At 35.7% G+C, this 25,818-nt stretch overlaps 3 protein-coding genes across 3 annotated transcripts in view; 1 reads left to right on the top strand and 2 right to left on the bottom strand.

Moving 5' to 3' along the window:
• Positions 1–1,328: 1,328 nt before the first annotated feature.
• Positions 1,329–12,633, bottom strand: LOC135612240 (ubiquitin carboxyl-terminal hydrolase 24-like). Its single transcript, XM_065108309.1, has 7 exons — positions 12,212–12,633; positions 9,139–9,792; positions 8,851–9,038; positions 5,332–5,579; positions 3,793–3,935; positions 1,912–2,088; positions 1,329–1,754 (listed from the first exon to the last, which is right to left on the bottom strand). Exons 1-7 carry the CDS (start codon positions 12,224–12,226, stop codon positions 1,566–1,568), a joined length of 1,614 nt encoding a protein of 537 aa, XP_064964381.1. The 5' UTR covers positions 12,227–12,633; the 3' UTR covers positions 1,329–1,565.
• Positions 12,634–15,476: 2,843 nt separating this feature from the next.
• Positions 15,477–21,197, top strand: LOC103988611 (probable inactive purple acid phosphatase 16). The gene is made up of 5 exons (XM_009407197.3): positions 15,477–15,927; positions 16,729–16,953; positions 17,490–17,787; positions 17,878–18,052; positions 20,744–21,197. Exons 1-5 carry the CDS (start codon positions 15,684–15,686, stop codon positions 20,954–20,956), a joined length of 1,155 nt encoding a protein of 384 aa, XP_009405472.2. The 5' UTR covers positions 15,477–15,683; the 3' UTR covers positions 20,957–21,197.
• Positions 21,198–21,748: 551 nt separating this feature from the next.
• LOC135612204 (DNA repair protein recA homolog 2, mitochondrial-like) overlaps positions 21,749–25,818 on the bottom strand; it is a 31,434-nt gene continuing 27,364 nt past the window's right edge. Inside the window, exon 8 of the mRNA XM_065108186.1 lies at positions 21,749–22,519. Within this exon, the coding sequence (XP_064964258.1) occupies positions 22,232–22,519 (288 nt within the window). The 3' untranslated portion in view covers positions 21,749–22,231. The remainder of the gene's footprint in view (positions 22,520–25,818) is intronic.

The raw sequence follows: 25,818 nt of genomic DNA, 5'->3' as shown, positions 1-25,818 counted from the left end.
GAGGGACGCATCATCACAACGGTTGAATCACTTAGCGCGCACGAAAAACGAACGATCGAGATTGTAAAGGAGCATAAAATGAAACGTTCCGACGGTACGTGGGGTGGGCAGGGAAGGGTAAATAGGGTAGAAAGGTGGGAACCAGACGGGAGGTGGTGGGGCCGGGCAGCGCGACCGAGCAGTTCCAGGCATTGGGGAAGGAGGGATGAGGGTGCGGCGACGGGTGCTGCGTATTATATATTCTTTCTTTCGCGAACGGTACTTCCAAGACGCCTCCAGTTGGTACCCTAATTAATACATTGCTGAACTGATGATGGGACCCATGCTGGATGGAATTACGAAGCCGGTGTCCGTGGGGGTGACTGGGAGAGTGGTGTCGAGGGGGTTGCTGGATGGTCTCTTTCTGTCCGCCGTACGAGGCAGACAGCTGTTCTCCGCTAATTCCAGCTAAGCCATCTCTGCACCGAACACAACCTTTTTCCACCGCAGTGAAACCTGCCCGTGTTCCTCACTGCATTATTATGCGCCGCCCACAGGTTCTTTTATTTTCTTGTTTTATTTACTTTTTTTTTCCGAAATATGTATATTATTGGTGTTTTACACAAACAATATAAGAGGATGCACCTTGTTGGCACAAAAATATTTACTTAATCTTACAGATCCATTAAGAATAATGGGTAGGAAATAAAATGATATATATTTTGTCCTAGGAATTTTTCAATCAAATGTCATCCATTGAACCTACATACCATAAGAACACTTGTGGACAAGGGGCAGGTTCTGTTGGCATATCTAAGTCATATAGCATAAGGTTGACTTTGGATTGATTTTTGAAAGCCCTCTAAATTTAAGGAACTGCAACACCATTTAAAATTGTTTCAAGAAATTAGTATAAATGATTCGATCTAAGAACCTTTTTAGTCAAATTTCACTTACTCAAATTAGACATAACAAAGAGGCTTCCAACAAAATCTCCCTGTGCTTCAGATCATTTTGGTCCTGATATAACACATTAGTTGACACTGGATGAAATAACAAGAAGTCTACTGGATAAGGTCAACACTAAAGGGCATCTAAGATTACAGTTTGAGTTCTAACAAAACGGATGGCAATATGTAGCGATGCCGCCTCCTCTCTGGCCCATGTATACGTTGCCTACATTTCAATCTGTCCCGAAGCTGTAAACAGATGAGCCAAATCAACTGCAGATCATGCACAGCAAAGGATCTTCCCAAGTTGAATCAAAACAATGTGTTACATCTGGCATCAAAGTAGAACATCAAAAGATACAGAACCATACTACTCACTTCCTACATTAGAAGATATAATGAGGTAATGCACATTTCCGTCTGTAGATACAGTAAGAAAAAATACATCCAAAGTCTTTAAGTAGTTGTGCTACTTTTGATCGACACAAGGCATCCAATAAAAGAGCAATGAGAACCAATAGATCTACACATCATGATATGGTTAACCCCCATCAGGCAGTAATTTTACATGCAGATCAGATAAACAATAGATGGAGGTGGCTTTAGGATTGCATCTTAATAAAGAATAAGAGATGACTACATTTGCTTATAGAAGAGGACATAAGCCTGGTCGTGCAAGACCTTGTTTGTAGTGACAGCTGTAACAGTTGCATCATCATACCGAAGCCAGATGCCATTGGAATACCTTGCATCAGCAGTATAATGACCCTTTGACGGTTCTCGACCATGGTGCGTGATGGTGGCTACAAGCTCATATCTCCTTCCCTGTATGGAGCAAAAGCTTTCTTGGTGGAGCAAGTTGATAAACTACGCACCAAAATAGATGACCAAAGCAACGTCTATATGCACACACTCTGATATGAAAGAATGAGTAGAGAACAGAAAGCATTGGAAAAAAACTGAAACATTAAAAGGAACTAACCTCTGGTGATGAGGAAACGAGTAATTCTCGCCCAAGAACCAGCTCAAGTGGGAAATGAACAGGTTTGTGCAATTTTGTGCTTCCTTTGCTTCCAAAGCTAAACCTCATTAAATGCAGTATCATTATCTTCGAAAGCTTCTGTATTTTCACTGATTTGCTGGCACTAACCACCCCAGCCTGCATCAAGAGAGTTCAGTTCATCAATACCAGGCAGCCATCAACACTAGGGTCGTACAGTCATTAATAACCACTTATTCTTCATGAATAATGGGCCAATGTATAACATAAACTAGATCAAATAAATCGACACATTATACGAATGGAATTGATACACAGCATCAATCTTTCTTCTTGCTTTGAACCCATTTGGCTATATCTTTGGTTTACTTACTGAGATTAAGGTTAGTAGATTTGAAACTCATTTAAAAGGATAAGAACTTTGCAAGGCAGTTAGAAGCATGGTTCGCCTTATCGGTCCGTACCGATGTACCGACCAGCCGTCAATATGGTATTTACTGATGCATTGATACATGGTATTGTGGAACATACTGACAAACCGATATGTACCACTCATACCAATCCCCTATCGGACTAGTACATACCGCCCATACCAGTCCCCTATCAATGCACCACCTGTACTGAGCAGTATACTACGGTACAACGAGCCTTGGTTAGAAGTTTATGATCAAGTAATCAGGAGAAGAATCTAGCTATTTGAGCGGTATACCACCCATACCGGTCCTCTATTTTATGGAGACAAGCACATCCAAAATCTAGCTATTTGACAAAAGCATGGTTAAGTTTATGATCGAGTAATCAGGAGAGGAAGCAAAAATGATGCATAATCCACAACTTAGTGACACTAGTTCCAATCTTGAGATGGATATTCAAGGCTACCATCAAAGACTCTAAAGAGGTCTTCCTCCCTTAGATATGATCAATATTTTTCTAAAACTATATATGCTCATTAAAAAACAAGAATTCCAAATAGATCCACAAATGATTGGTGCAATGTCAACTGGTTTGATGGGACCTTTTGATCTCATGTTGGTGATTGATTGCAAAAGAATGATCTGCATTAAATTGCAAGAAGTTACACCAGCTTGATGGCCTAAAATTGAATATAAACAATTTTGGGTTGAAATATGGACAATAAGCTGTTGAAGTATTTCTGATATTCCAATATCAGAAAATAAAGAAATAAGCAGAGAAGTATAAAGAACTAAGAGATAAATGTCTGCTGCAACAAGATGATAATATTCATTCCCAAGATATCACATGAAATCTCCATACTAACCCAAGAGTTCCTCTTTCAAACACACTATCCTTCCCATCTTAAAGTCACATGAAATCTCCACACTATCCTTCCCATCTTAAGTTTTTTTTTCTTTTTTACTATTTTCTTTATTGTTATTTAATTTGAAATTTCACTGAAATAAATAAATTCTAATTTAATTTTAAATTTTGTTTCAATTTTAATTTTATTTAAATTGATAGATATGGCTGAGTAAACTAAAGTAGTTGATAAACAGTCCTTTATTTGTACTGAGGGTTCGAATCTCTCTCTTTCTCTCTCTGCTCGATCTGATTCCTTGATACTTTTCATTTCAAAGCATCTACAAATTCTTATGGATTTCTCCAAAAAAATACCAAGATAATAGAATCTTCAATACCCTTCAAATTAAAGAAAATAATAATAAAAACTATACAAACAAGAATCCAATAAGCATAGCTTTTTAAAAAAATCATACTAATAATCTTTTTTAGTTTTAATTCTTTGAGTTTCTTCTTATCGAGAATTCAACGGTGAAGAATTAGAAAAAATTAATTCAAACATAAGGCTATCTCTGCAGACATAAAGCCAAATAACGAATAAAGTACCTTTCCAGCTGATGCTTTATATCCTTCAAGTGTTTCGGGGGCAGAAAAAAGATGAAGCGCATCTTCAATGGTATGAACAGCCTCGGGGAAAATGTCAAGATGGAGCAAGAGGAAAGGTTGGACAGTTGCTGAAGCCTTATTCCCTGTGATCAAAATCATAAATTAAAGAAACAGGTAAATGACACCAAAGGTAACAATTCCAAATCATGCTAAGGAAGGTCATGAGTTGGCCCAAGAGCAAGTTTAGTGCTCTAAAGGACCATTGTCATTTATTTCCTTTTGAATAAATCCTATGAATATAGTTTCTTTTCAAATACCGTAAGTTGCCATGTGGCAACATCTATGTTTCTACTTTACTTTCCTAGATAGCTCAAAAAGTAGAAAAATAAAGACAAAAGTCAAAAGTCAAAATTGGAGTTGAGCATTGAAAATTTTATCCCTACAAGGAGGTTATGTCATGATTGAAGAATTTACAAATAATCAAACATATCAACCAAATATTTTATAAATAAGAAAGATCATTTGTCAATTCAAATGGAAATTATATCTTATATAATGCAGAGAAGAAGAAATTATTGATTTACTTATGAAATGCTAACTTCTTGACTGTATTCTTTTATCATTTTGCAGTTTCTCTATCTCTTCTTAAAGTCAACAAAAGGGGTAAAAGGGGTTGTAACATGAAACATCAAAAAGTGGATAAATGAATTTTTTTTCTTTAATATGTATGGGTGATACGAGACCACTTAGGAAACCAGATCAAATCTGGTACTGTAGAACTGTAGCGGTACCGGGCGGTCCGCATATCGGTAACCTGTCGGACCGGTACGTACCACCCGATACGGGCGGTACGTTTCGGTATGACAGACCTTGATTTAAACTTTAAAGTGGCTAAAAACTTGGAACAGATCATGTTCAACATTATAAGAGACAAGAGAGCAACATTCCCTCCATTCAACACAATATCATCAGACTTGTAAAATTAAATTCAGTAAACAGCTGTCAAAGGATCAGACATCCCACAATGTGGAACTCAAAAAGACTTCCAAAGATGACATCCAAGAAAATAAAGTGAATCATATGCAACAGACTCCAAAAATGTGGTGATTTTGCCAGAGTCTGAGTACAATTAGACAAGCAAAAAACCATTAGAAATAACATGTCAAGCTGTTTAGCAGTTAGCACCATCAATACTATATGAGGATAACAACAGTTCGTAATAAATACTGGTAATAATAACTTTCATATGATGAAAGCCTTTTTTTAATGGTGATTACATATTCCATACCTAATACCAGAATCACTAGAAAAGGACAACTAGCGAAGAATGTAAAAGCTTGCAGTATTCATACACATAATAAGTCAGAGAGTTGAATCTGCAATTTAAAGAAGCATCATGTTTTACCAGCTTTTTTGAATAACTGGAATTACTTGAAAAATGGTGAAAAACACGAGCAAAAAGATTTCAGCAGGAACGCATCTGAACTTTAGGAAAACAACCAATCAAATAAGCAGATATGTTTGAAAGACAGGACCAACCTCTTGCCTTAACAAGACTCCTCAATTGACCCCCAAAAATTCCACTTAACTGAGAAGGAACAAAGCTCTGAGTTCTGGTGACTGCAGACTTGTTCTTTGGTCCAACAGTTTCCCAGCCATCATCTTCAGCAGAAGAAATGAGAGGTGCTTGACTACCAATAGCATCTGACATGTAGCCTTCAAGCTTCAGCAATTCATCATGCATTTGATCCATTACAAAACTTAAAAACTCCTGGGCATCTTCTTGTCTGAAATAAAAATGAATTTAGATCTACAAGTACAATGAGACTCACCAAATGACTCTTTTGTTCATTTAGAATAGGCACAGTTAACAATATCGTTTGTGTCAGATGATGAATTCATTGCACACAAAAATTGAACATCTAGAAGTATTTCTTTAACATAAGAGGCAGAAAATAATAATATTCAGAATGAACAAAGTGATTCAACTTCTATCCAAGTTGTTCATGTATACATGGAAATGAGAAACAGGTTAAAAACACCAATAATTATCCAATGCAAAAAAGAGAGCAACGATAAAGGATGTTTAGGAAAGGCTTTTATTGAGTCATTAATATCATCTTTTTTAATGATTCATGAAAGTGAATCCATAAAAAATAGATTTATGAGAAGCTCAAACAAAAAGGTTATTCTATTACTTGATATTCTTAAGTGATACCTAAAAGTTCAAATATATGAGCCAACCACAAACACATCTGGCATACTTTTGAAATGTTCCATACAGGCAGATGCAAGAGAAACGGCAACATTGCTAAATTAAATGCATTAGTAACATAAGTGATAAAAGGTTTGCGAGGTAGCCACTTTATGGCTTAAAATCATTCATCCTTGTTGTAAACTTTGTAAGTATAGCAGAAGTTTAAAATTTAAAGCATGTTCCATTGTCGAACAATGTTCAGCTGCAGCCCATAACTAGTCCTTTCAATTCACCAACTAGCCATAAAGGTTTTCAAGCAAGCACTTGCTTGCCTAAACTTGATTAAGCTAGGAATCTAACATGAATATTTAATAATTAAATCCTTGTGTGAACCAATACATTGAACCAACCCATTTCAGACAGTCCATTCTGGGTATATAGTCCAGGTACATAAATATAAAGATTTTACCCGCCACGGCCTACTTCTCCACAGCCCACCATGTGTCGTTGTCGATCAGGTACACTCCTTTTCTCCTTCTCTTCCTCCACAGCCTTGTCTTCTTCCACCGCCTCCTCTTCTTCCTCACTCTTCCTCCACCACCTCTTCTACTTCCTTTCTCTTCTTCCTCTACCTTCATCCTCCTCTTTCTTCACCACATCCTCTTCTTCCTCCACCAACCCCTCCAATGCCTCCTCTTCTTGCTTTCTCCTCCTCCTTGTTCCTCTACACCTTTCTTCTTCCTCCTACTCTTCCTCCTCTTCCTTCCTCATCTCCTTTTCATTCTTCCTCTTTGGCCAATGTATCATGTATCGGTAAACCAGTACTGTTCAGTGTATACAAGTTACGTCCAGGAATGGTACAGTACCCAGTACAAAATTGAAATCCTTACTCAAAAGTCAAAACAACAATCTATGGTAGTATAACTTCCAATAGTCTAGAATACTTGATTTTTACTCTATGGCATCCATATGAAAGGAAAATTTTAACTGATGAAGATCATGTGGTGCAAGACAAATATGCTGAAAAATTTTTCACACCAAAATCATGCTCCATTTATGCTATCTATCCATATTTTCAGATATGGGAATATCACTGGCCCTAGAATATCAAGAAAGTGCATAATGATGGTGCTCTAATAATTTCAGTTAAGAATATTAATATTCTCTATCAAATTAATGAAAAAGGTTTCCAAATTGCATGCACTGTGAAACACATAAATTGGGTGTGTCCACAAGCAGAGTACTTTGGCCTACAATGCTAATCTCTCTTTCCCCTCCCAAATAATATTAAAGCTATTACTCACCTTGACCTCCTCAATATTTCATAATTACTGCAATGTAACTATAACTATTTTTATCCCTGCGTTCACATGTTTCCATGATTTGTGTTCTCTTTTTTGGACCTTTTTCTGACACCAAATCTAACTGAAGTATCAAATTTCATAACATCTAAAATATATGAGTGCTTATAGTTGCTAATGTTTGCACACTAAAAGTCCAACTTAGGACTAATCAAAAAAATTGGAAGAACAATTGGATGGATCAGATTGAAAAATTCACAAACAATAAAGAATACAGGTATACACACACAAACATATATGATAAAAATATTAGATTCCAACATAATATAAATACAAATATATCCTTCAAACAAGACCTTAGTGCCGGAATATGAATATGCAGAGGCACTGGGTAAACATATACATTTAGAGGTTTGAAAATACTACACAACAGAACTAATTCCTCCTGTGATGCCAGGTATTTTCTCTTGATTTGGCTCTTACTCTTTCAAAGTCTCATCCATGTTCTCCATATTCAAGAAAAGCCATAAGAATTCATCATAAGGTTTGCAGGTGAGAAAACAAAAAAGCCATCAGTTGAAAAATAACAAGTCAGATTATTAGTTTCTCTTTCCTTTTCACCCTAGACCTTCATCTTCTCATCTACTTCTCTTCCTACTCTTCTCTTCTCCTCGCTACTGTTTGATCTAATTGCAAATAGACAAAACCCAGCCTTAATTGGTAAGGTCAATTGATCTAAACTGATCTTGATGCTCATTTCATATGATTTTTTAAATACTTTTTTTCAAAGCAACAAAAGTAAACCTTTACTGAGCAAAATGAGTACAACTCACACTGTTTGCAATACAGCAAACCAAAATAGCAAAATTCGGGGGCCAATTTCCCGTCAACAAAATTTGATCTGGTCTTCCTGCTTTTTAATACCTTTCAAATTGAGTTCAACTAAATTAACTGGACAAACCAATTCATCAACTCAAATCAGCTTGACCAGATCAAATTTCTCAATCTAGCTTGATCTAAGCTCGATTTGAGACTTATGTGCCAAGCGAACGCTTGAGCTAGAGCTTGAATCACCCAGTGCCCAACCTTGAGCACCCACCTAGGCACTGCCAGATTCAATCTCCTCGCCTTCCCGAGGTCTAGGCGAGCGCCCAAGCACCTCTTAGCATCATTGGTGTAATTAAAAAGACCAACATGGCAAATGTCTTCCAATATAGATTGATTAAACTAGGGGTCCTTTTAGGATACCTTTCAGTAGTAAATATTAAAAACACAAAATCTTAAACCTAAGATGGATTAATACCAAAGATTAACAAAGTGTTTCATCCTACAAGAGACTCCAACATTCTTCAATATTTCATCTTCAATGAAAAAATTGCTAACTAAGATAGTTTAATGTCAAAGATCAACAAAATTAATCCTACAAGAGGCTTCAAAATTTGACAACATTTCATGTTCAGCAAAAAGTTATTAAGAACCTGGGTTAAGCGTCAACACTGAAACACAAATGTAATATCCATATAATTAAACAAAATCAGATAGTTCAAGAAAAGCACACACCTTGGCCTTCCCAATATTCCAATTGGCAAGTCAGGAGTAAAACATTTTAAAACAGCATCAAACATAATTGGACTAAAAGGCTTCCCAGTCTCAAGAACTCTCTTTCCAGTATCCTTGGTGCTTGAATCACCAGGCATATCAAATTCAGATATAAAATTAACAAATGCATGCAATGTCTGGTAGCCACTCTGCAATTTAAAAGGAATATTCAGAGAAAAGCAATAGAAAAATATAAAAATGAAAAAAAAAAAACTAGTATATGAGTTAGTTCTCCAAATGATTAGTCACCTTAGGAATAGTTTGATTCCTTAGATCCTGCAAAAGCTGAACAAATGGTGAACAAGAAAGCAGACCTTGCAATGTCGCATTCAGAAAGCACAGATTTCCAGAATTTATTAAGCCTCGTGGTAATAAGCCTTTAACCACTGGTTCCTTTTCACCTGAAGTTTTCAGAACTTCCACCATGGGGGATGCAACTAACACTGAGTCAACAAGTACATTCTGATTTTTTGATTCTTGAATTACACCTTGCACTTCTGGACTTGCAAAAGTAGCCGTATCCCTAATTCCTGTTTCAGTTATCTGGAGAGAAACTGAAGCAGAGTTATCCTTCCCATTTTCAGTAACTCCAACAAGGTGGGTAGAATGCACACTGGAGCTTCCGTTAGCTTGGGCTCTTGTATCTCCCGGTAACTTGTCAATTTTGGAAGCTAACTTAGTAGTGCATATTTGGTCCTCTGCAGTTGTTTTCGATAGCTGAATACCTTTCGATCTTATGGATGAATTAGTTTGTTTGGTTTCAATAGTAGAACCTTTGTATGAACTAACAGTCAAAGATCCAAACTGCAATCCTGTCTTTTCTATATGACTCGTATCATCTTCACCTGATTGCTTTTGGAATAACTTGGTTTCATCTTCTGTAAAAGACCCAAATACTAAGACCTGCTTCAACAAATGCAGCTAACATTATAAGAAGAATAAAATAATGGAGCCCCATTAATCTAAAAGATCTAAATTCCTCCAAAATAAATACAACCTTTCAAGATGCAAAATGAATCCAGAAAGATTACTTTTGATTCTTGATATGATAAAAAAATTAATGTAAAATGATTGGTGTTTATGAATGCAAAATTAATGGTACAACCTTAATGAAAAATTATACATAGCCCAAAACGAAATACCAAATTAATGCAGCACCATTAATTTTGCTTCTTTATGTGATATGGTGTTTATGAATCCAAAAAAAATCAGATACATGAAACTTCAAAAATGAGACACAGGAAAGTGTTTACTACCATGGACATATATAAATACATATACATATACATACATGCGTATGTACATACATATATACATATACATATATACATATGTATATATAGACAAACACATGCGCACATACTCATATATTGGTTGTGCACAAGGATTTTGATGCCCACCTGTTGCTGGCTCCAATCACCTATCGGACAGTATGGAACTTGTATACCAGGTTGTACACCAAACTATATCACCAATATCATTAAATCAAATAATAAGAAAAATAAATCTGAATAGTATTGTCAGGGTATCAAGCTATACATTTCGATGCCAGTAATTTGTTCGGCCAACATTTACAAATCTGTAACCCTTATGTGTGCACACACACACATATTGATTATTTCATATTTGTAAAGAAGAATAAAGTTGACAGCAAAACTTCCTTCCACACATGAAAATCAAGCTTTTTACATCATAACCAAATTCATCAAATGCTATTAAAAAAGCAAAAGTTAATTGGTTGCAGTATATATGAAATATCACCTAGATGCAATTTCAAAACTCCTATGCTGGACATCCAAATCAAAGATTATTTAGCAACATCATCTAAAAATCACAAATGTCTTTTCAAAAAGCAAAATGAAGTCATCTTTTATCAATTATTTGGAGATAATGTTTTTGCATAATGTAGAAGCAATAGGGCTCCTACTAATGAGTTCGTCATGCTGGTGCAGATTCTTAGATTCTTATGCTGGTTTACGAAGGGTGGCCCACCGCACAAGGCTCCCCACTGAGGCAGAATCTGCAGAAGGTTAATCTACATAGAGACTACTACAGTATCTGATATAATGTTAGCATGCTACTGAATGATAAAGCAATGACAAAATTCTTGTTGGGTTTCCCAAGCCTAGTGCAGACGTAACACTTCCAACAAATGTTTATTCAATCCAGAAGGAGAAATAGCTCTCGGTGCTATCAAATAGAGAGCTAAGCAAAGAGGAAGGAAGATTGATTCTCCATAAGTGGTAGAAGGAAGATTGATTGGCCTTAATGAAGCAACACGATCTTAGAATACTTTTTTTCCATTTTCCTTTTGTACTAGGCCTATATAAACAGGGAAAGGTTTACATTCATGAACATGGCTGATGAGATAGTTCTTTTTGCTTTTCCCATATTATATACTAATTATGTGATGCCACATACCTAGAAGAGACTCCTAGAACTAAACAAGTTTGTATTAATCCCCAGTGTGATGTCCAGGAACTAGAGTAAATTTGAGTATAATATTTTCTCTTCTATCGCTTTCTCTTCCATAATAATCAAATCCTAGAAAAAATATACATTTTTCCTTTGCTTTATGAGCCCTTTCATGAGCTTGTCCTACATCACTATATTAATCATCTCCATTCCTGCCTTGATTGGGAGAGTCTTGAGAAAGTATTTCTCCACTTGTACTTCAACAATGATTGAATTGTCCATCCTCTTACAAAACTAAATAGGCCTCCTTGCCTTCTCCAATACCATGTAATAGTCCTCTGATTGAGAGATTTTTGTACCAAGATGGACAAGAGTCACAAGATACTTAGTCACACTCTTGTGCACTAAATCTAGTTGAATAAATGCATTGAAGGGATGCATCAGTGTGTATTGGGCTGAACATGATATATTGACTGATGTCTAGGCATTTCCAATAACCAATAATGTTAATTTAGCCAAATAAGCACTGGCTATGATGAAAGAGGGTCCTAGGTTGGGCCTATCATATTAGTAACATTTAGACAAAAAGAAATTCATGATTTTCTTATGACCTTCAACGACTATATTTTTCTTCTTTTTTATGCAAACAATTTCAAAAATCCAATAGTTATACAAGCCAAGAATCTAAAATTCAAATGTTTCCTTAAGCAAAGGCATCAACAATCAACCAAACAGTTGTCACATATTCAAAAGACGTACACACATGAAATTTCATCCGAGTACCAAACTAAACAAAATCAATGCTTTACGTTCTAAATTGACATACCAGCAATTACCAATGACATCTACGATGGATATCAAATATTCTGAAAACAGATTATTAGGAGAGGGGGCAAAAATAATTTACCTGCTGATCACTCATCTTGTCTGCCAAACCAAAGACGCACGTTGGAGTGGCCTAAATATCTCGAGAAAAATATCCTTTCTCTGGCGAACGGGGGAGGAAGGGAGCCGTGAATTGGAACAAGAAGACTCTAGGGTTTTTAACCCGATCGGGAAGAGGCCACTATAGAAGGGGAGGCGGAGGGAAGACATTAAACGAGAGGAAACGAGGGGAGGCCGAGGGAGGCGGCGGGGGAATAATAGCATCTAAAAGGGGAGACGAACTCTCGGATTTGGCCACCACCGCGGCCTAAACGCAGCATCTACCGCGGGAACTCGGAGATGGAACGCACAAAACTGCGTCGAGGAAACGACGAGGGGTTGGGGGGAGGTTGCCGTTTTCTCGCAGAGAAGAGAGAGAGAGAGATTGAGTAGGGTTTGATGGGTCTCCTGAAGCATCATTTAGAGTTCCTTTATGAGTCAGTTTTGAGGGTTCAGAAAACATCCTTATTTGAGTCGGACCGGACAATTAACCGGTCGACCGATTTAGAGCGGTTCAACTGCTAGACCGAATATTTTAATAAAAATTAAAATAAAATAAATTAGATAAAAAAAATATTAAATGTAGTATTTAAATGGTATTTTATATATGTATTCTCGCAAATTTCGGAAATAGCAAATTTATCATTATAATTTTAGTATACCATCTATAGCCTTACAAATTAAAATCATCTCCATAAAAATTTATTTTTGATGAATATTAATTTGTTTGTGTCTATACATACCATATAGCTGAAACATTAATGATATATTTATCCTTATAATAAAAGCTCAAAGGCTACTGATGTTTTTTTTTATACAGGTCAAATTTATTGAGCGAAAAAAGATGTTTTTAGTTATATCAAATATGTTGAGTGTCTTTTTACCGTAGACGAGTGCATACGCTCTACTTATGTCGTACATGTTGAATGTTATTTTTCTTAGACAAATATATCATGCATAAAAAGGAGGTGTGTTAAAAGTTTCATCATATTTTTTTTGTCCAAGACAAATGCATCTAACGTAAATAAGAATGTTTTGAGTAGGTGAGGTACTTCAAATACTTTTTTATCTTATACATGTATATGGTGTGTAAAGGAGACATAGCATACATTAATGGTTTCAAATATTTGTTTATTTTATATGGATGCAATGATCATAAAAGGAATGCTTTAGGCATGTTAGGTGCCTTTAAATGTCTTTTTGTCTTGGACATATACATGATTCTATAGTAAACATATCATACATAAAAAAGGATGTATTTGGTGCTTTAGATTTTTTTTAATGTGCAAAAAGAGATGTTCTAGATATATAAAGCACTTCAAACATCTTTTTATCATAAGTAGATATATGACACGTAAAGAAAACTCTTTATCATGTTATATAAACCGAAGTATCATATACAAAGAATATGATTTACTATATCAAACACTCGAGATATTTTTTAGTTTTGAATAAACTTATTGATCGCAAAAGAGGACACATTCAAGTATCAAGTGATATGAGTATAAATATACTTCAAATATATTTATATTATTAAAATTATCATATATACAAGGTTTGGGGAACTCTCTCTTGGTGGAGGCATTTAATTTCTAGAGGCGACCTGACCTTATATGGTTAGGTTGAGCCTATGGATTGAATTCAGGATTGCTAGTTCAATTAGTATGATTATTCTACCCTTTTTTTTTTTTTTGTAGGAACTATGTTAATTTTAAGCCACTGATAAAGCTATAGATGAGGACATAGGGATAATGATAAGTCACCTGATCAGTCTCATCATTCAATTTCAAGATATAGCTGATCAAGGATTTATCATTGCCTTATCAAATGGTCTACAAAGTGTTTGTAGGCTTATATTGGTCTCATGTTCTTACTAAAGCAGTAAAAAGATGTTTTAATTGTGGGTTTAATGAGGTAATAATGTTGGTGTAGCATTTTTAGAATTCTTTGTCAGTTCCCATAGTCAGACATGATATCTTCAATAAATATTGATTAATTTTATATGTCAAAGTCCTAATCGATCTATGATCATATCAAAAAATAAACATAAAAGATAAACATAAAATAATTTATTCTAAACAGATATGAAAATTAATGAAAATAAAAATATGAGGGAGATTGATGACAACAAAACTTATATAACGAGAAAGAAGAAGTGACGAAGAGTAACGAAGAATAGTTGCCTATGATATAAGATGAAAAAGAGAGGATAATAACTCTATGTGCAACAAAGTGAGAGCGACAATAATAAGAGAAGAAGGCTTAGGGTTTGAAATCTCACCCGATATATCTAAAGATATTATGTATCACTTTCTTTGAATCTCGTTTCTACCATCTACCCCTAAAAATAAAAATAAAATAATATTTATATGTGGGAAAAGAAGAAAAAACAACAGATCTATACATTTTATTAAGTATAAATTACTGAATAAAAATATTAATTTTTTAGCCAAAAAAATTCATAAGAAAATTTTAAGCTCAAATTAATAATAATATATTTATCAATCATATCCCTATAAACCAAAGTATTACATCATGATAAAGAAAATAAGAGTGATAAAATTATATTGATTCATGAAAAACGAACCATTGTGATTGATTTAAAACAACGATTAAATGTATTGATTTAACTATTTTTATTTAATATTTGAGATAATTTCTGAAATAAAAAATAATTATATGAATTATATATTATTCCTATAGTTAGACATCTTTACTATCCCGATCTCTAGACTTAAATTTATATTAAAATTTTTATAGTTATTAAAATAAAATATTTAACTCCATTTACCCTAATGTTATTGGTTTTATCAACGGAAGATATATCACGTGACAACACATACATGAATAGCATAAAAACGATGAACAAAAAAGGATAATTTTAATTATGGTGATGGACGATGTTGTCGTAAGTGATTGTTACAGTAGTGATCGACAAGAACAATACAATGATCAATCTTACCACGAATAACAAAAAAATTAATATGTAAAAAGATAATTTTGACTCAATTTTATTTTATTTTTATGATTATAAAAATTTTAATATAAAATTTTTAAATATAGGATCATGATAAATGATACTAAAGAGATCTAACTGATTTTACTATAAATTTTTTAAGTCTAACAATTGATATATTAAATACATCTAACTATAATAGATAATATATAATTAGCCCAAAATGATCAGACCTTAATAGTTGGGAGAATTAGTTGCGTCGTCCCATCATTTGTTATCTCCTGCGAGATCTCTTCTTTCAGGGTAACGAACGGGGAGAAACGACAATGACGGCGGCAATTCGTACAACATTAGGTACGAGTTGGTATATTCCTTCCATGACGGATCCGGCTGACGGAAAAGAGCGTTCCGCTTGGCCTTCGATAAAGGAAAGTAGTGCCGATGGAGTGTCACTGTGCTTCCCCCGCGAAATCTCAGTTGCTGCATCTACGAAGCCGGAATGGGGACGCCTGCGCTCCTCCTCTTCCTGGTGATCGTTCTCGCCGCCAAATCGGATTGCCGAGGCCATCATGAGGCGCTGTCGCTTTGGCAAAACCCCCTTCGATTCTCCGCCGACTCGGCGTTCAAGATCGCTCTCTTCGCCGATCTCCACTACGGCGAGAACGCGTGGACCGACTGGGGCCCCGCGCAGGACGACAACTCCGACCGGGTCATGTCGGCTGTGCTCGATACGGAGATCCCAGGTGATGCGCCTCTTTACCTGCCCCGAATCTCGTGGGGTTGATGATATGCAATTCGGGCTTCAAAATTTGGACATTGCTCTTGTGTGTTGTCTGAAGAATTTTATTCGATGGATGTGATTCGACTTTGTTTCATGCAATTAAAATGCAATTAGAAATTTTTGCTCTTTTTGGATGGCTTGTGTGTCAGAAGCCAATGCAAAATGTGTTATTCTAAGGTTTTCCTATATGGTAGTCCCTAGCAAGGTTCATGACTTGGTATACCGACAGTGTACTGATCAGGGTTCAGACTGATACTGTACCGATCCATGCCAGTTTATCAAGTGCCAGTACACCAATATATATCGAGTTTTAAAAAATTCTGAAAAAAGAAACTGGCTGGTATAGGACCTGTATCATCTGCTGCGTATCAGACGATGCAAGTTGTACCGAGAGGTGTAGATCTTGTATCGGATGGAACAAGTCCTCATACCACCCAGTTTACCCTGGTCCACTTATCCGTGGATCGGTAAATACTGTTCTTACCGTACCAAGTGGTATTACAAACCTTGATCCCCGGAATGCTTATCAATTGCACATTGGTTCCTCGATTAGTTCGTGGAATCCATGAAGAAGTTGTGTACAAGTACCTCATTTACACTAGGGATATGAAACTCTGTGTGCGCTCGATGGCTAATCTCCGTTGGACTCTGTCTCAGGGTGAACATATTATTCCTTTAAACTTCTGGCTTTAAAGTTACAATTGACGAATTAAAAGTAACTATAATTGCATATTGGTCTTATGAGATTTTATTATAATTGCAGATTTTGTGATCTATTTGGGGGATGTCATCACTGCAAACAACCTTCCTATTGCTAATGCAACCTTGTACTGGGATAGGGCACTTTCTTCTTCTAGAAGCAGAGGAATCCCTTGGTCTACTGTGTTTGGCAACCATGATGATGCTCCATTTGAATGGCCATCTGAGTGGTTTTCAGCCGCTGGAATTCCACAAGTCATTTGTCCATGTGCAAATATCTCATTTTCAGGTAGATATGCAATGTTTGCTACCACATTAGTACATCAAGTTAATTGATAATGTTTTAGAACACTTAAAAGGAAAATCTTCCTAAGAAAAAGTTGTTTGAATTATAACAGTGATGAGAAGTTGCCTTTATGACACCATAGGTCGCATTTACTTGTTTTCTTTCATTGTTACAAACTTTATGTAGACATGATTTCCAAATAAGTCCAGATCCTTGTTAATTTCAGGTCCCTTTTTAACTAAAGGATTTGTATCATTGTTACAAATAAGTGTGGTATGTTTCTAAATATATAATATATTAATATTATGGGTAATTTACTTTCATACAATTTGAGACCAATTCATTCCATAGGTACTCTAATATTATTTTGTTCTTCATCAATGAGAATTGGCCATAGATATCTAAATTATTTGAATTGCTATTCGTAGTATTTGTTCTTTTGACCTACAACTTTATCCTCCAAGATTTCTGATATGGGTTGTTTGATATGTTAAAACCATATCTAACACAAGAGTTGTAATATTTTAAAATGTTCGAAGATGGAGAAGTGGATGATACAGTTTTGAGCGATTGCAACTTTAAGGGAACAACACGAGTCAAGTTGATCAGTGCTGAGATTAACAATAATAGGTTGTCTTATTCAATCAGTGGTCCAAAAAACCTTTGGCCTAGTGTTTCCAATTATGTGCTGCAAGTATCTTCATCCAAAGATCCAAAACTACCAGCTGTTTTCCTTTACTTCCTTGATTCTGGTGGTGGTTCATACCCAGAAGTAGTATCTAATGCTCAAGCCGAATGGTTCTTGAGGCAATCACAGAAGATCAACCCAGATGCAAGGTAGGAAGCAGAAAAGTGTTGCTTTAAATTTGTATTAATTTTGTTGCATTTTTGTGATAATATCTTATGCCTGGAACTTTTTATTTACAGCATTCCTGAGATTATCTTTTGGCATATACCAAGCACAGCATATAAGAAAGTAGCTCCCATGCCTATTTTTGGAATACATAAACCATGTGTTGGTTCCATCAACAAGGAAAGAGTGGCTCCACAGGAAGCTGAATGGGGGATCATGGATATATTTGTAGATAGGCCTTCCATTAAGGTATGAAGATTTCACTGAACACTTATTTTGCCTGTGTGCACATGTATAAACAGCATCCAGAATTTTGCGTATTTAACAAACAAATAATTGCATGTGTATGTCTAAAGTTTAGGTAGCTGCACTGAATCAGCACGTGAAACTTATGCCATACTTGGAACTATTGCTCTGCTTCAATTTCTTGAAATTGTTCTTCACAAATTTTTAATGATGAATGGAAAAATCCTGTCCTTGTTTTGAGGTGTGTGTAGAAGTTATTGACTTCTTCATTCTTTGTTTTGGAAAAGTCCTGTCCTTATTACTGCTCACTTTCCCTCTTCATTAAAAAACCAGTAGACTAGCTTAGTAAGTTGTATATAGTAGTCCTTACCAAACATATCTCAAAATGGTCAAGCCAATATATATTGACTATTAAGTCCTTCAAGCCATTTATTAATCCTATCACCATCACACGATGTTCATCATGGTGTTGATTCTTATTTCTACAATAACTTGTACAGAGCGAGTATTGGCCAACTTAAGTCCAAACATTTGGAACTCAATTTATTTCTAGTAAGCCCATCAGGGATTGAAGTTTAATTCATCATAGGAAGTTTTGTCTTGAGATCTGTCATGCTAAGGTGGTTGTTAAACATTCTGTATTTTATCTAGGCCATTTTTTTAAATATTTTTTAGTTGACATAATGGTGAGTTAACTAAATCATGTCAAGTTTTATGGTGTTTAGCCTTATCAAGCCAGCAAGATTTTGAGAAACCCCATGCCACCAATTTTAAAGCCTTGAACCCTATATCAATTCTACCAATTATCTCCCAGTTGGTGTTGTTGGAGCATCACAATCAATGGCCCTGAAACACCTAATATTCTTGTCAAGTAGCAAGATGTATTTCAAATCTATTAAAGAGATTTACTTTGTGGTCAACACAAGAAATCTCAACGCAGAGCAGACAAGGTATTCCTTACTTGATGCTATGGGGTGCACATCATCTAAGTCTCCAAAATACTGCTAATACTTTTGTCTGGATTCAAGTAGTATACCAGCCTGTTGACTTCTACATTATGGATCATGGCCAGTATGACCATCATGATATACATATACATAGCAATCCAACCAATTATCATCTCCCTAGGACATATAACCAATATGCTTGGTTCAGTTTGGTTCTTTTATGTTAAGCTTCATTTGGTTCTGCTTTGGAAAAACCAAAAGCAAATGGCACCAGGTTTGGTTGAAATTGTACAGAAGAAATATCCTAAAACCCATTGTTGACATCTGATCTTTCCATGTCATTTTAGATATCCGTATTTTGTGGCCCTAAAGTAATAAGTTATTAAACACTAAAGCTCTTTACTTTTTCTCCCTAAAATCACCTCTTTCTAGTTCCAAGAACTATGCTTTGTTATAAAACCGAACCTCTCTCCGGATTTTACCCTTTCAATTTGAAATTTTGAATTGAGACATCTCACCTTTTGCAATTAGTTTGGCCACAACGATAATCACAAACTATGCTCACAGCCATGTAATCAACTTGATTCACTCCATTATGTAACCAGATTTTAAGAGAAAAATCTTCTAAAATATGCTTGTTATTCTATTTCTCTAGTATCTAATTGTTCAGCTTGTGAATTGATTTCCTTTCACTTTAGAAATTTGATAAAAAATCAAAGTAGGGACAATTGCTTTCCCAATTTAACATCTATGGAGGTAATATTTGAGCATTGGAATTTCTTGTTTTGGTTTATAATATCACTTTCTAGGTCTACCAAGAGGAATATCTTCTCTGACCTAAGAGGATAAAATAAAATGCTATTTGAATAATCTTAGACTGCAAGTTGGTCCTTCCCAATTTTGAGATGGTTTTTCCTCTGGTAGAACTATAACTTTTACATCTCCCAGTTACACTTAGAGCTATAATGGAGTTAATACACGTTAACATGCAGATATTTCAAATTATCTTTTTCTAAAATTTACTTCCTGTGCCTGTGTCATATCCATGTTGGCATCAACGCTTAATGGCTACTTCCTGCAACATGTTGGAAGATTCGAGACTCACACGCCATAAGGTCCCAACTGCGTTTGATGTGCCTCATGGATCTTCTCTAAACAGCAAGCTTTGTTGATGGCAATATCACTAGTCAAAGTTGCAAAGAACACAAAATTGACTTGAATAATGCTGAACAAATCATTCATTTTAAAACATGATTAAATAACATAAATAATCTAACTTTTGTGACCTGAAAAGTTCCAAGTACAGGGAGTTTCCTTGTTATAGACCCAAGGTAATAATGCTTTCTCCACTTCATGAAGCATTTACTGTTTTCTTATGAGAAAAGAGATCAATTGATCATCAGCTGCACAATGTTGATGTAACATGGTGATGATTCAAGATGCTAAAAGGGACAAACTGAAAGCAATGAGTGGCATCTACTTCACTAAGGCTACATAGTATATTCCCATCAATTTAGTATGAGCAACATCTGAGATAAGCAGTTAGAATGATTATGTTACTAAACTTGTGTAATACAACCATTAAATTTCTAGGTATAATCTTTCAAGTAGGTCCTGTCATCAGCTTATGATCTGTAGAAGTTGTGTGTTCTGTAAGGATGAGACATGCATTAAGATTGTATTGTTGCTAGTTGTAATTGACCATCCGTGTGCTATATATTCAAACATGTCTTGTGCCACTTTGCAGGCAGTCTTTGCTGGCCACAACCATGGATTGGATTGGTGCTGCCCTTACAAGAACCTTTGGTTGTGCTTTGCTCGCCACACCGGTTACGGTGGCTATGGCGACTGGCCAAGAGGATCGAGGATTCTCTCCATGACCGAACAGCCATTGTCCATCGAGTCTTGGATACGGATGGAGGACGGAACGAAGCATAGCCATGTCACCTTGAGCTCCTAAACTGCTCAAATGTATCAAAGGATTATGAACAAGTATCTGACAGCACTTAATTCTTTAAGAGAAAACACAATGTTTGTGTCAGTAATATATAATGGCATGTGGCTAGTGATGCATGTATAGCTTTTTTATTATTTGGCAGCATCGTCTCATTGTCAGTTGTTGGTGGATAAAAATATATAGTAGTAATGTAGGTATAGTTTTTTCTCTTTTTATTATTCGACAGTATGATTAGTTAGTTTTACTGGTAAAGATTTTGATGGATGATAGTAAGATCATACATTCTGTTTTCATCGTTTATCTATTGCATCATACTTGTAATAGAAAAATCGGTCATACCATAGAAAAATTTTGATGGGTGATAGTAAGATCATAAATTCTATTCTCGGATTTCACACGTCTTACATCATAGAAAAATCGATCTCACCTCTTATTAAATCATCAAACGTTAATCATGTTAAACTAATCTCGCATGCATACCAATAGATCAAACCATACCGGCCAGTATTAGGAATCTTGGCTGGCCCCAAGATAAAAGAAAAGAAGTTGACCAAAGGCATGCATTGAAATAGAAGTTAACCCTCAATGTATGCATTGACGCTATCAAATAGACATCCATGCTTCATGCAACAAATCAGCAGTGTGTTCCATGCAAAATAACGTCAGCTGGATTAAGTTTTGTGTCCTCGCACTCTTCCTCTTCCTCCTCTGTTCGTGACCGTACGTGCTTAATGAGCAAGCGCACATGCAGATAGTAACTAATGTCAAATAGTTGCCAAACGATAAATCTCCGCCTCACTGAAGCTGATAGTAACTAAATAATGGCAAATAGAAAAATCCCAATTCCTATCGACTCAGGCAAATGAAAATTTATCCATACAACAATAAGCTGTTTGAAAAGGGCAGCCCCTTTAAATATATTGGACAAATTCAGACACAATGGAATTGTTACAATCATAAAAGAAACCTCAATGGCAATTATAGATCGAAAAGTATATTCTTCCAGATCACTATCAATGCTTTCTTGGGTCGCCAATAGCTGATCAGGAATCTCACTTCAACTGCAAATCATTGGTATCAGGTTTTCGTGGTGGATCTCAACTCTCAAGAACGTTAGCTTCAAAGCAGCGGCAAGTTCACTTGAGAGGTTGAAGCTTGAGAAGATCTAAGTTAGCTTTTTAAAGATTTGGTTGGAGATTTGCATTAGCTTCAAGTTCTAATCATGATAACTTGCCCATAACAATGATCAGCGTACTCCTAACCTGCATGCCACCCACTTTATGATGTCTTGTTCAACAATTGGTCTCTTAAGACATCAACAAGGTCGCTAGCGACACCATTATTTGCTGCAAGGAACTGCTCGGCTGCTAGATGGTCTTTGAAGAAGTCACCTTTTATCCAATACCCATTTTCTTCCTTTCTAATGATTCCATGCTTAGCAGCCATCTCCAAAATCTCCTCTTCATGACAAAGACCTCGGCCAAATCTTATATTCAGGTTAGCTTTCTTCATTGCAGGTGCAAGCTTATTCTTTATAACCTCCACCGATATGGTAACGCCGGTGACCTGGGGAGCAGAAAAGCCACAACAAAAGGTCTCAATCACAACCGCATAGCTGATAAAGATAAGCTCCAAATGACAGTTCAATGAGAATGCCAAGGCTAGGAGATGCCATCCATTTCATCTATAGAAATGATGACCAAAATACAATGTATATAAAGGTGGACATAATTAAACAATTCACATTAAAAGAATATATCATTCAGAATCAATATGGAAACTTAATTTTAATGAATTACAATGTTCCTGATCTGACAAGTCAAATAGGTCATATTAAGGAAATTGTCATAGCTCATTCATTATAGTGGAGCTGAAATCTCAACCCTACAAATCAAAAAACATTGAGGCAGTCAGAAAAACGAAAACAGTTAATAATTATATCAGAGGACCTTTTGTGATTATGTTAAGTAACAGAAAAATGTAACAATTTTAGGAAAGATACAAACTCATCTAGTGCATAGATTATAGCCTAAATATCAGTTGCAACTCAACCGTGCATCTTAGGGGCAACCATAGTATATGGCAGAGGCATCGCCATACAAGCCAGCCTTGCTTTTCATTCTCTAGTAAAGGGTTATGTAAAGGTTGTTACTGAGTCTGGAGAATGCACAGCTGCTTATGAGGAAGACATTGGTGTAAAAGGTTTAATCTTGTCCGCAAAGAGCACTGCAGGGTATAAATGATAGGTCATAGAGTTGACCTGACTACTATACATCGTATTGCACTTCTCTCTCTCTCTCTCTCTCTCTCTCTCTCTCCTATTCCTATTTAAACCTTGCTCTATAATTTTATGCCCCTGGGAATGTTATTCATTTCATTGCAATTTTGTAGGATGTACAAAGTACATCCTAAAATTGAGATTAGCTGTTAGTTTCACTATTATGATTTTACAAAACAGTTATTGAAGCATGGGGTTTGTTTTATGTATGGAGACGATCATTTTGCTAAACATACATAAGCTCATTTCCGTAATCCCTGAGAAATGTAAATCAACTATGTTGTCAAAAGCCGAAAAGCATAACTGGTACTGGAAGCAGTCAAGCTTGATAGTAACTTCCAGTGAATTATGAGTAGGTTCTAGTCTACCACAACCTCTCCTCGAGTTGCCCATTCCACAGCAACCAAGGCCCATCATTCCACCATATACGAGGTCAAACGGAGGAACAACAATTGGAATGCATGAGTCAGCCCCATGCAAAGCTTTCTCTGGCTGATCACCATGTTACATTCATCCATCTGAAACCCTGCAAGACAAAAGCCGTTTGCCCCACTTTCCAAAGCCAGCAAGGGCTTCTGCAGCGGAGTAGATGGATCTAAGCAACTTTTGGCATCCAGATCAGGAGTTCCAATTCTTACTAGAACTCAGAAAGAGGATCAAGACCTCTCCCAGACACAAAACTCAAATAAAGTTGGACAAGCACAAGCACCTAAATAAGGGTAATTCACCTGCAGTAGTAAGAGGTATATGACAGCTTTTTTTAGGACTTGTTCTAATTTAAAATTAGTAGATAACGCCTACTAATATTAGAATAAAAAAACAGTTGGTAAGCCTCTTTAAGATATTCTTGCTGTTTATATTCCAACTTCCTGCAATTTTACAGCTTATTTCACCAAAAAAAACATTTAGTTTTTAGTTAGACTATTCCCTTGTGAGGCCTCTTACTTTCCTTGAATTGGAGAAGTAGCAGTTAGTGGGCTTCAATTCTAACAATCATGTCTCTGATGATGGGTAAATATCCATCAACTTATTCCCCCCAAAAGGATGCAACCTAAGGACGACAAATTTTGAAGTTTTCTAGCAACAATGACAATAGGCTGCTGCATTACTGCATAAACTGTCTCACAACTGTTCCTTAAATAAATGTCCTCTTAGTTGCCTTGAGAAAACCACATGAATTCAGGGAAACTTGTATGCTGAAAAAAACTGTATGCTGAAATCTTGTATGCTGAAAAAAACTGTAAGTAGCTTAATAAGAAATCTTGTATGCTGAAAAAAACTGTAAGTAGCTTTTATTTTAAAAAACTGACACTGACCTTATATTACACCTCAATACAAAAACTTACATCTGAAAATTGGAAAGACATGTAAAACTCAAAATAGGGAAACTAAAATTTAACCAGGCAAAATACTATTCATACCTACAACAAAAGTACCAATCACATTTGTTATATGCATCTTGGCTGACAATGTCCTTGGTAATGAGATACAACATGCTACTGGAAAAACAGTTAAGATTTAGAAAAGATGATTGGTGGTTGAGGCTATTGGTTCCCTGGTGAATGACAAATAGCGATTGGAGGGAAACTAAACAGAAGTCTCCCCTCAGATTCTAGAAATCCAAAAAAGAAAGAGTTGTGCAAAATCTAGATCAATGAAGGTCAAATTCTTGGTACAAAGATAATTGCAGACATGTTTAGAAAGAAAAAAAACTTTGAGAAACATCAGAGAAATTATTTACAATGAGCCTGAACCAACATACATCCAGGAGGGTCTGTTTACGATAAGAGAACAGTTGACTTGTGAAGGCTCATGGTGTCCATTAAGATGCGATGCAAAAGGCAAGGATTGACAAACTGGCATAATGAACCATTTCTGTAATGAAAATATGTAATAAAACATGCACCATTAGATTCTATAAATAATTAAACTAAATTATAACCATGACATACCATAAAAAAAAATCAATATTCCAACAAGTACAAGAAAGGCATTAATTGGAACTGAGTTAATTGTACCATAAAAATAAATTGATTCATTAGATATATAAGTTTTGTGTCAAGGAGTCAAAGCTCCTTTAAAATTAAAACATCAGTTCAAACAAAGAGCTGATAGAAACAAGCAGCATAACTTTTTTTTGGAATGAACTGATATTTCACATATTAATATAACCCATATCAAAGATTAAACAAAGCAATGATACTGTTTCTGTTATCTTCAATGAACTATACATAAAACGTTTAGCTTCTTAAAATGAAATAGACAATGGTGTTTATAGCAGAGAACCAACTTTACGCACATGGAGACATAATCTGACCACTCAAAAAATATAAATCAAATACGATCAAAATTACAATCATAACAAGCATTGATTTAATGAAGTCAGTCAATCCTTTTATTTCAGTTGACTTATTTTCCTTCATCCCTCCGCTGGATATCAACACGGAAGCACTTAGATACGGCTTAGCATGAAGGAAAGGAAAAAAAGACCCCCTGCAGGAAAGACTCAAACTTAAACTTCAACTTTTAGGGAGAAGAAAGGGAATTTGCAACACTTTTAGTAGAAGGCCTGGATATTTAGTTGAGT

The sequence above is a fragment of the Musa acuminata genome, chromosome BXJ1-1 (genome assembly GCF_036884655.1).
Source record: "Musa acuminata AAA Group cultivar baxijiao chromosome BXJ1-1, Cavendish_Baxijiao_AAA, whole genome shotgun sequence".
NCBI classification, from domain to species: domain Eukaryota; kingdom Viridiplantae; phylum Streptophyta; class Magnoliopsida; order Zingiberales; family Musaceae; genus Musa; species Musa acuminata.
Note: the sequence above shows the minus strand (reverse complement) of the source record. Positions and strands in the feature narration are given on the sequence as shown.

Coding starts and splice junctions, on each gene's coding strand:
- LOC135612240 (XM_065108309.1), bottom strand. Junction 2,089..3,792: donor ATAAAGCATCAGCTGGAAAG/GTACTTTATTCG, acceptor CTCTTGATGCAG/GCTGGGGTGGTTAGTGCCAG. Junction 1,755..1,911: donor TCGTTTCCTCATCACCAGAG/GTTAGTTCCTTT, acceptor TGCTCCATACAG/GGAAGGAGATATGAGCTTGT.
- LOC103988611 (XM_009407197.3), top strand. CDS start 15,684: ATGGGGACGCCTGCGCTCCTCCTCTTCCTGGTGATCGTTCTCGCCGCC. Junction 16,954..17,489: donor TGCAAATATCTCATTTTCAG/GTAGATATGCAA, acceptor AAATGTTCGAAG/ATGGAGAAGTGGATGATACA. Junction 18,053..20,743: donor TAGATAGGCCTTCCATTAAG/GTATGAAGATTT, acceptor GCCACTTTGCAG/GCAGTCTTTGCTGGCCACAA.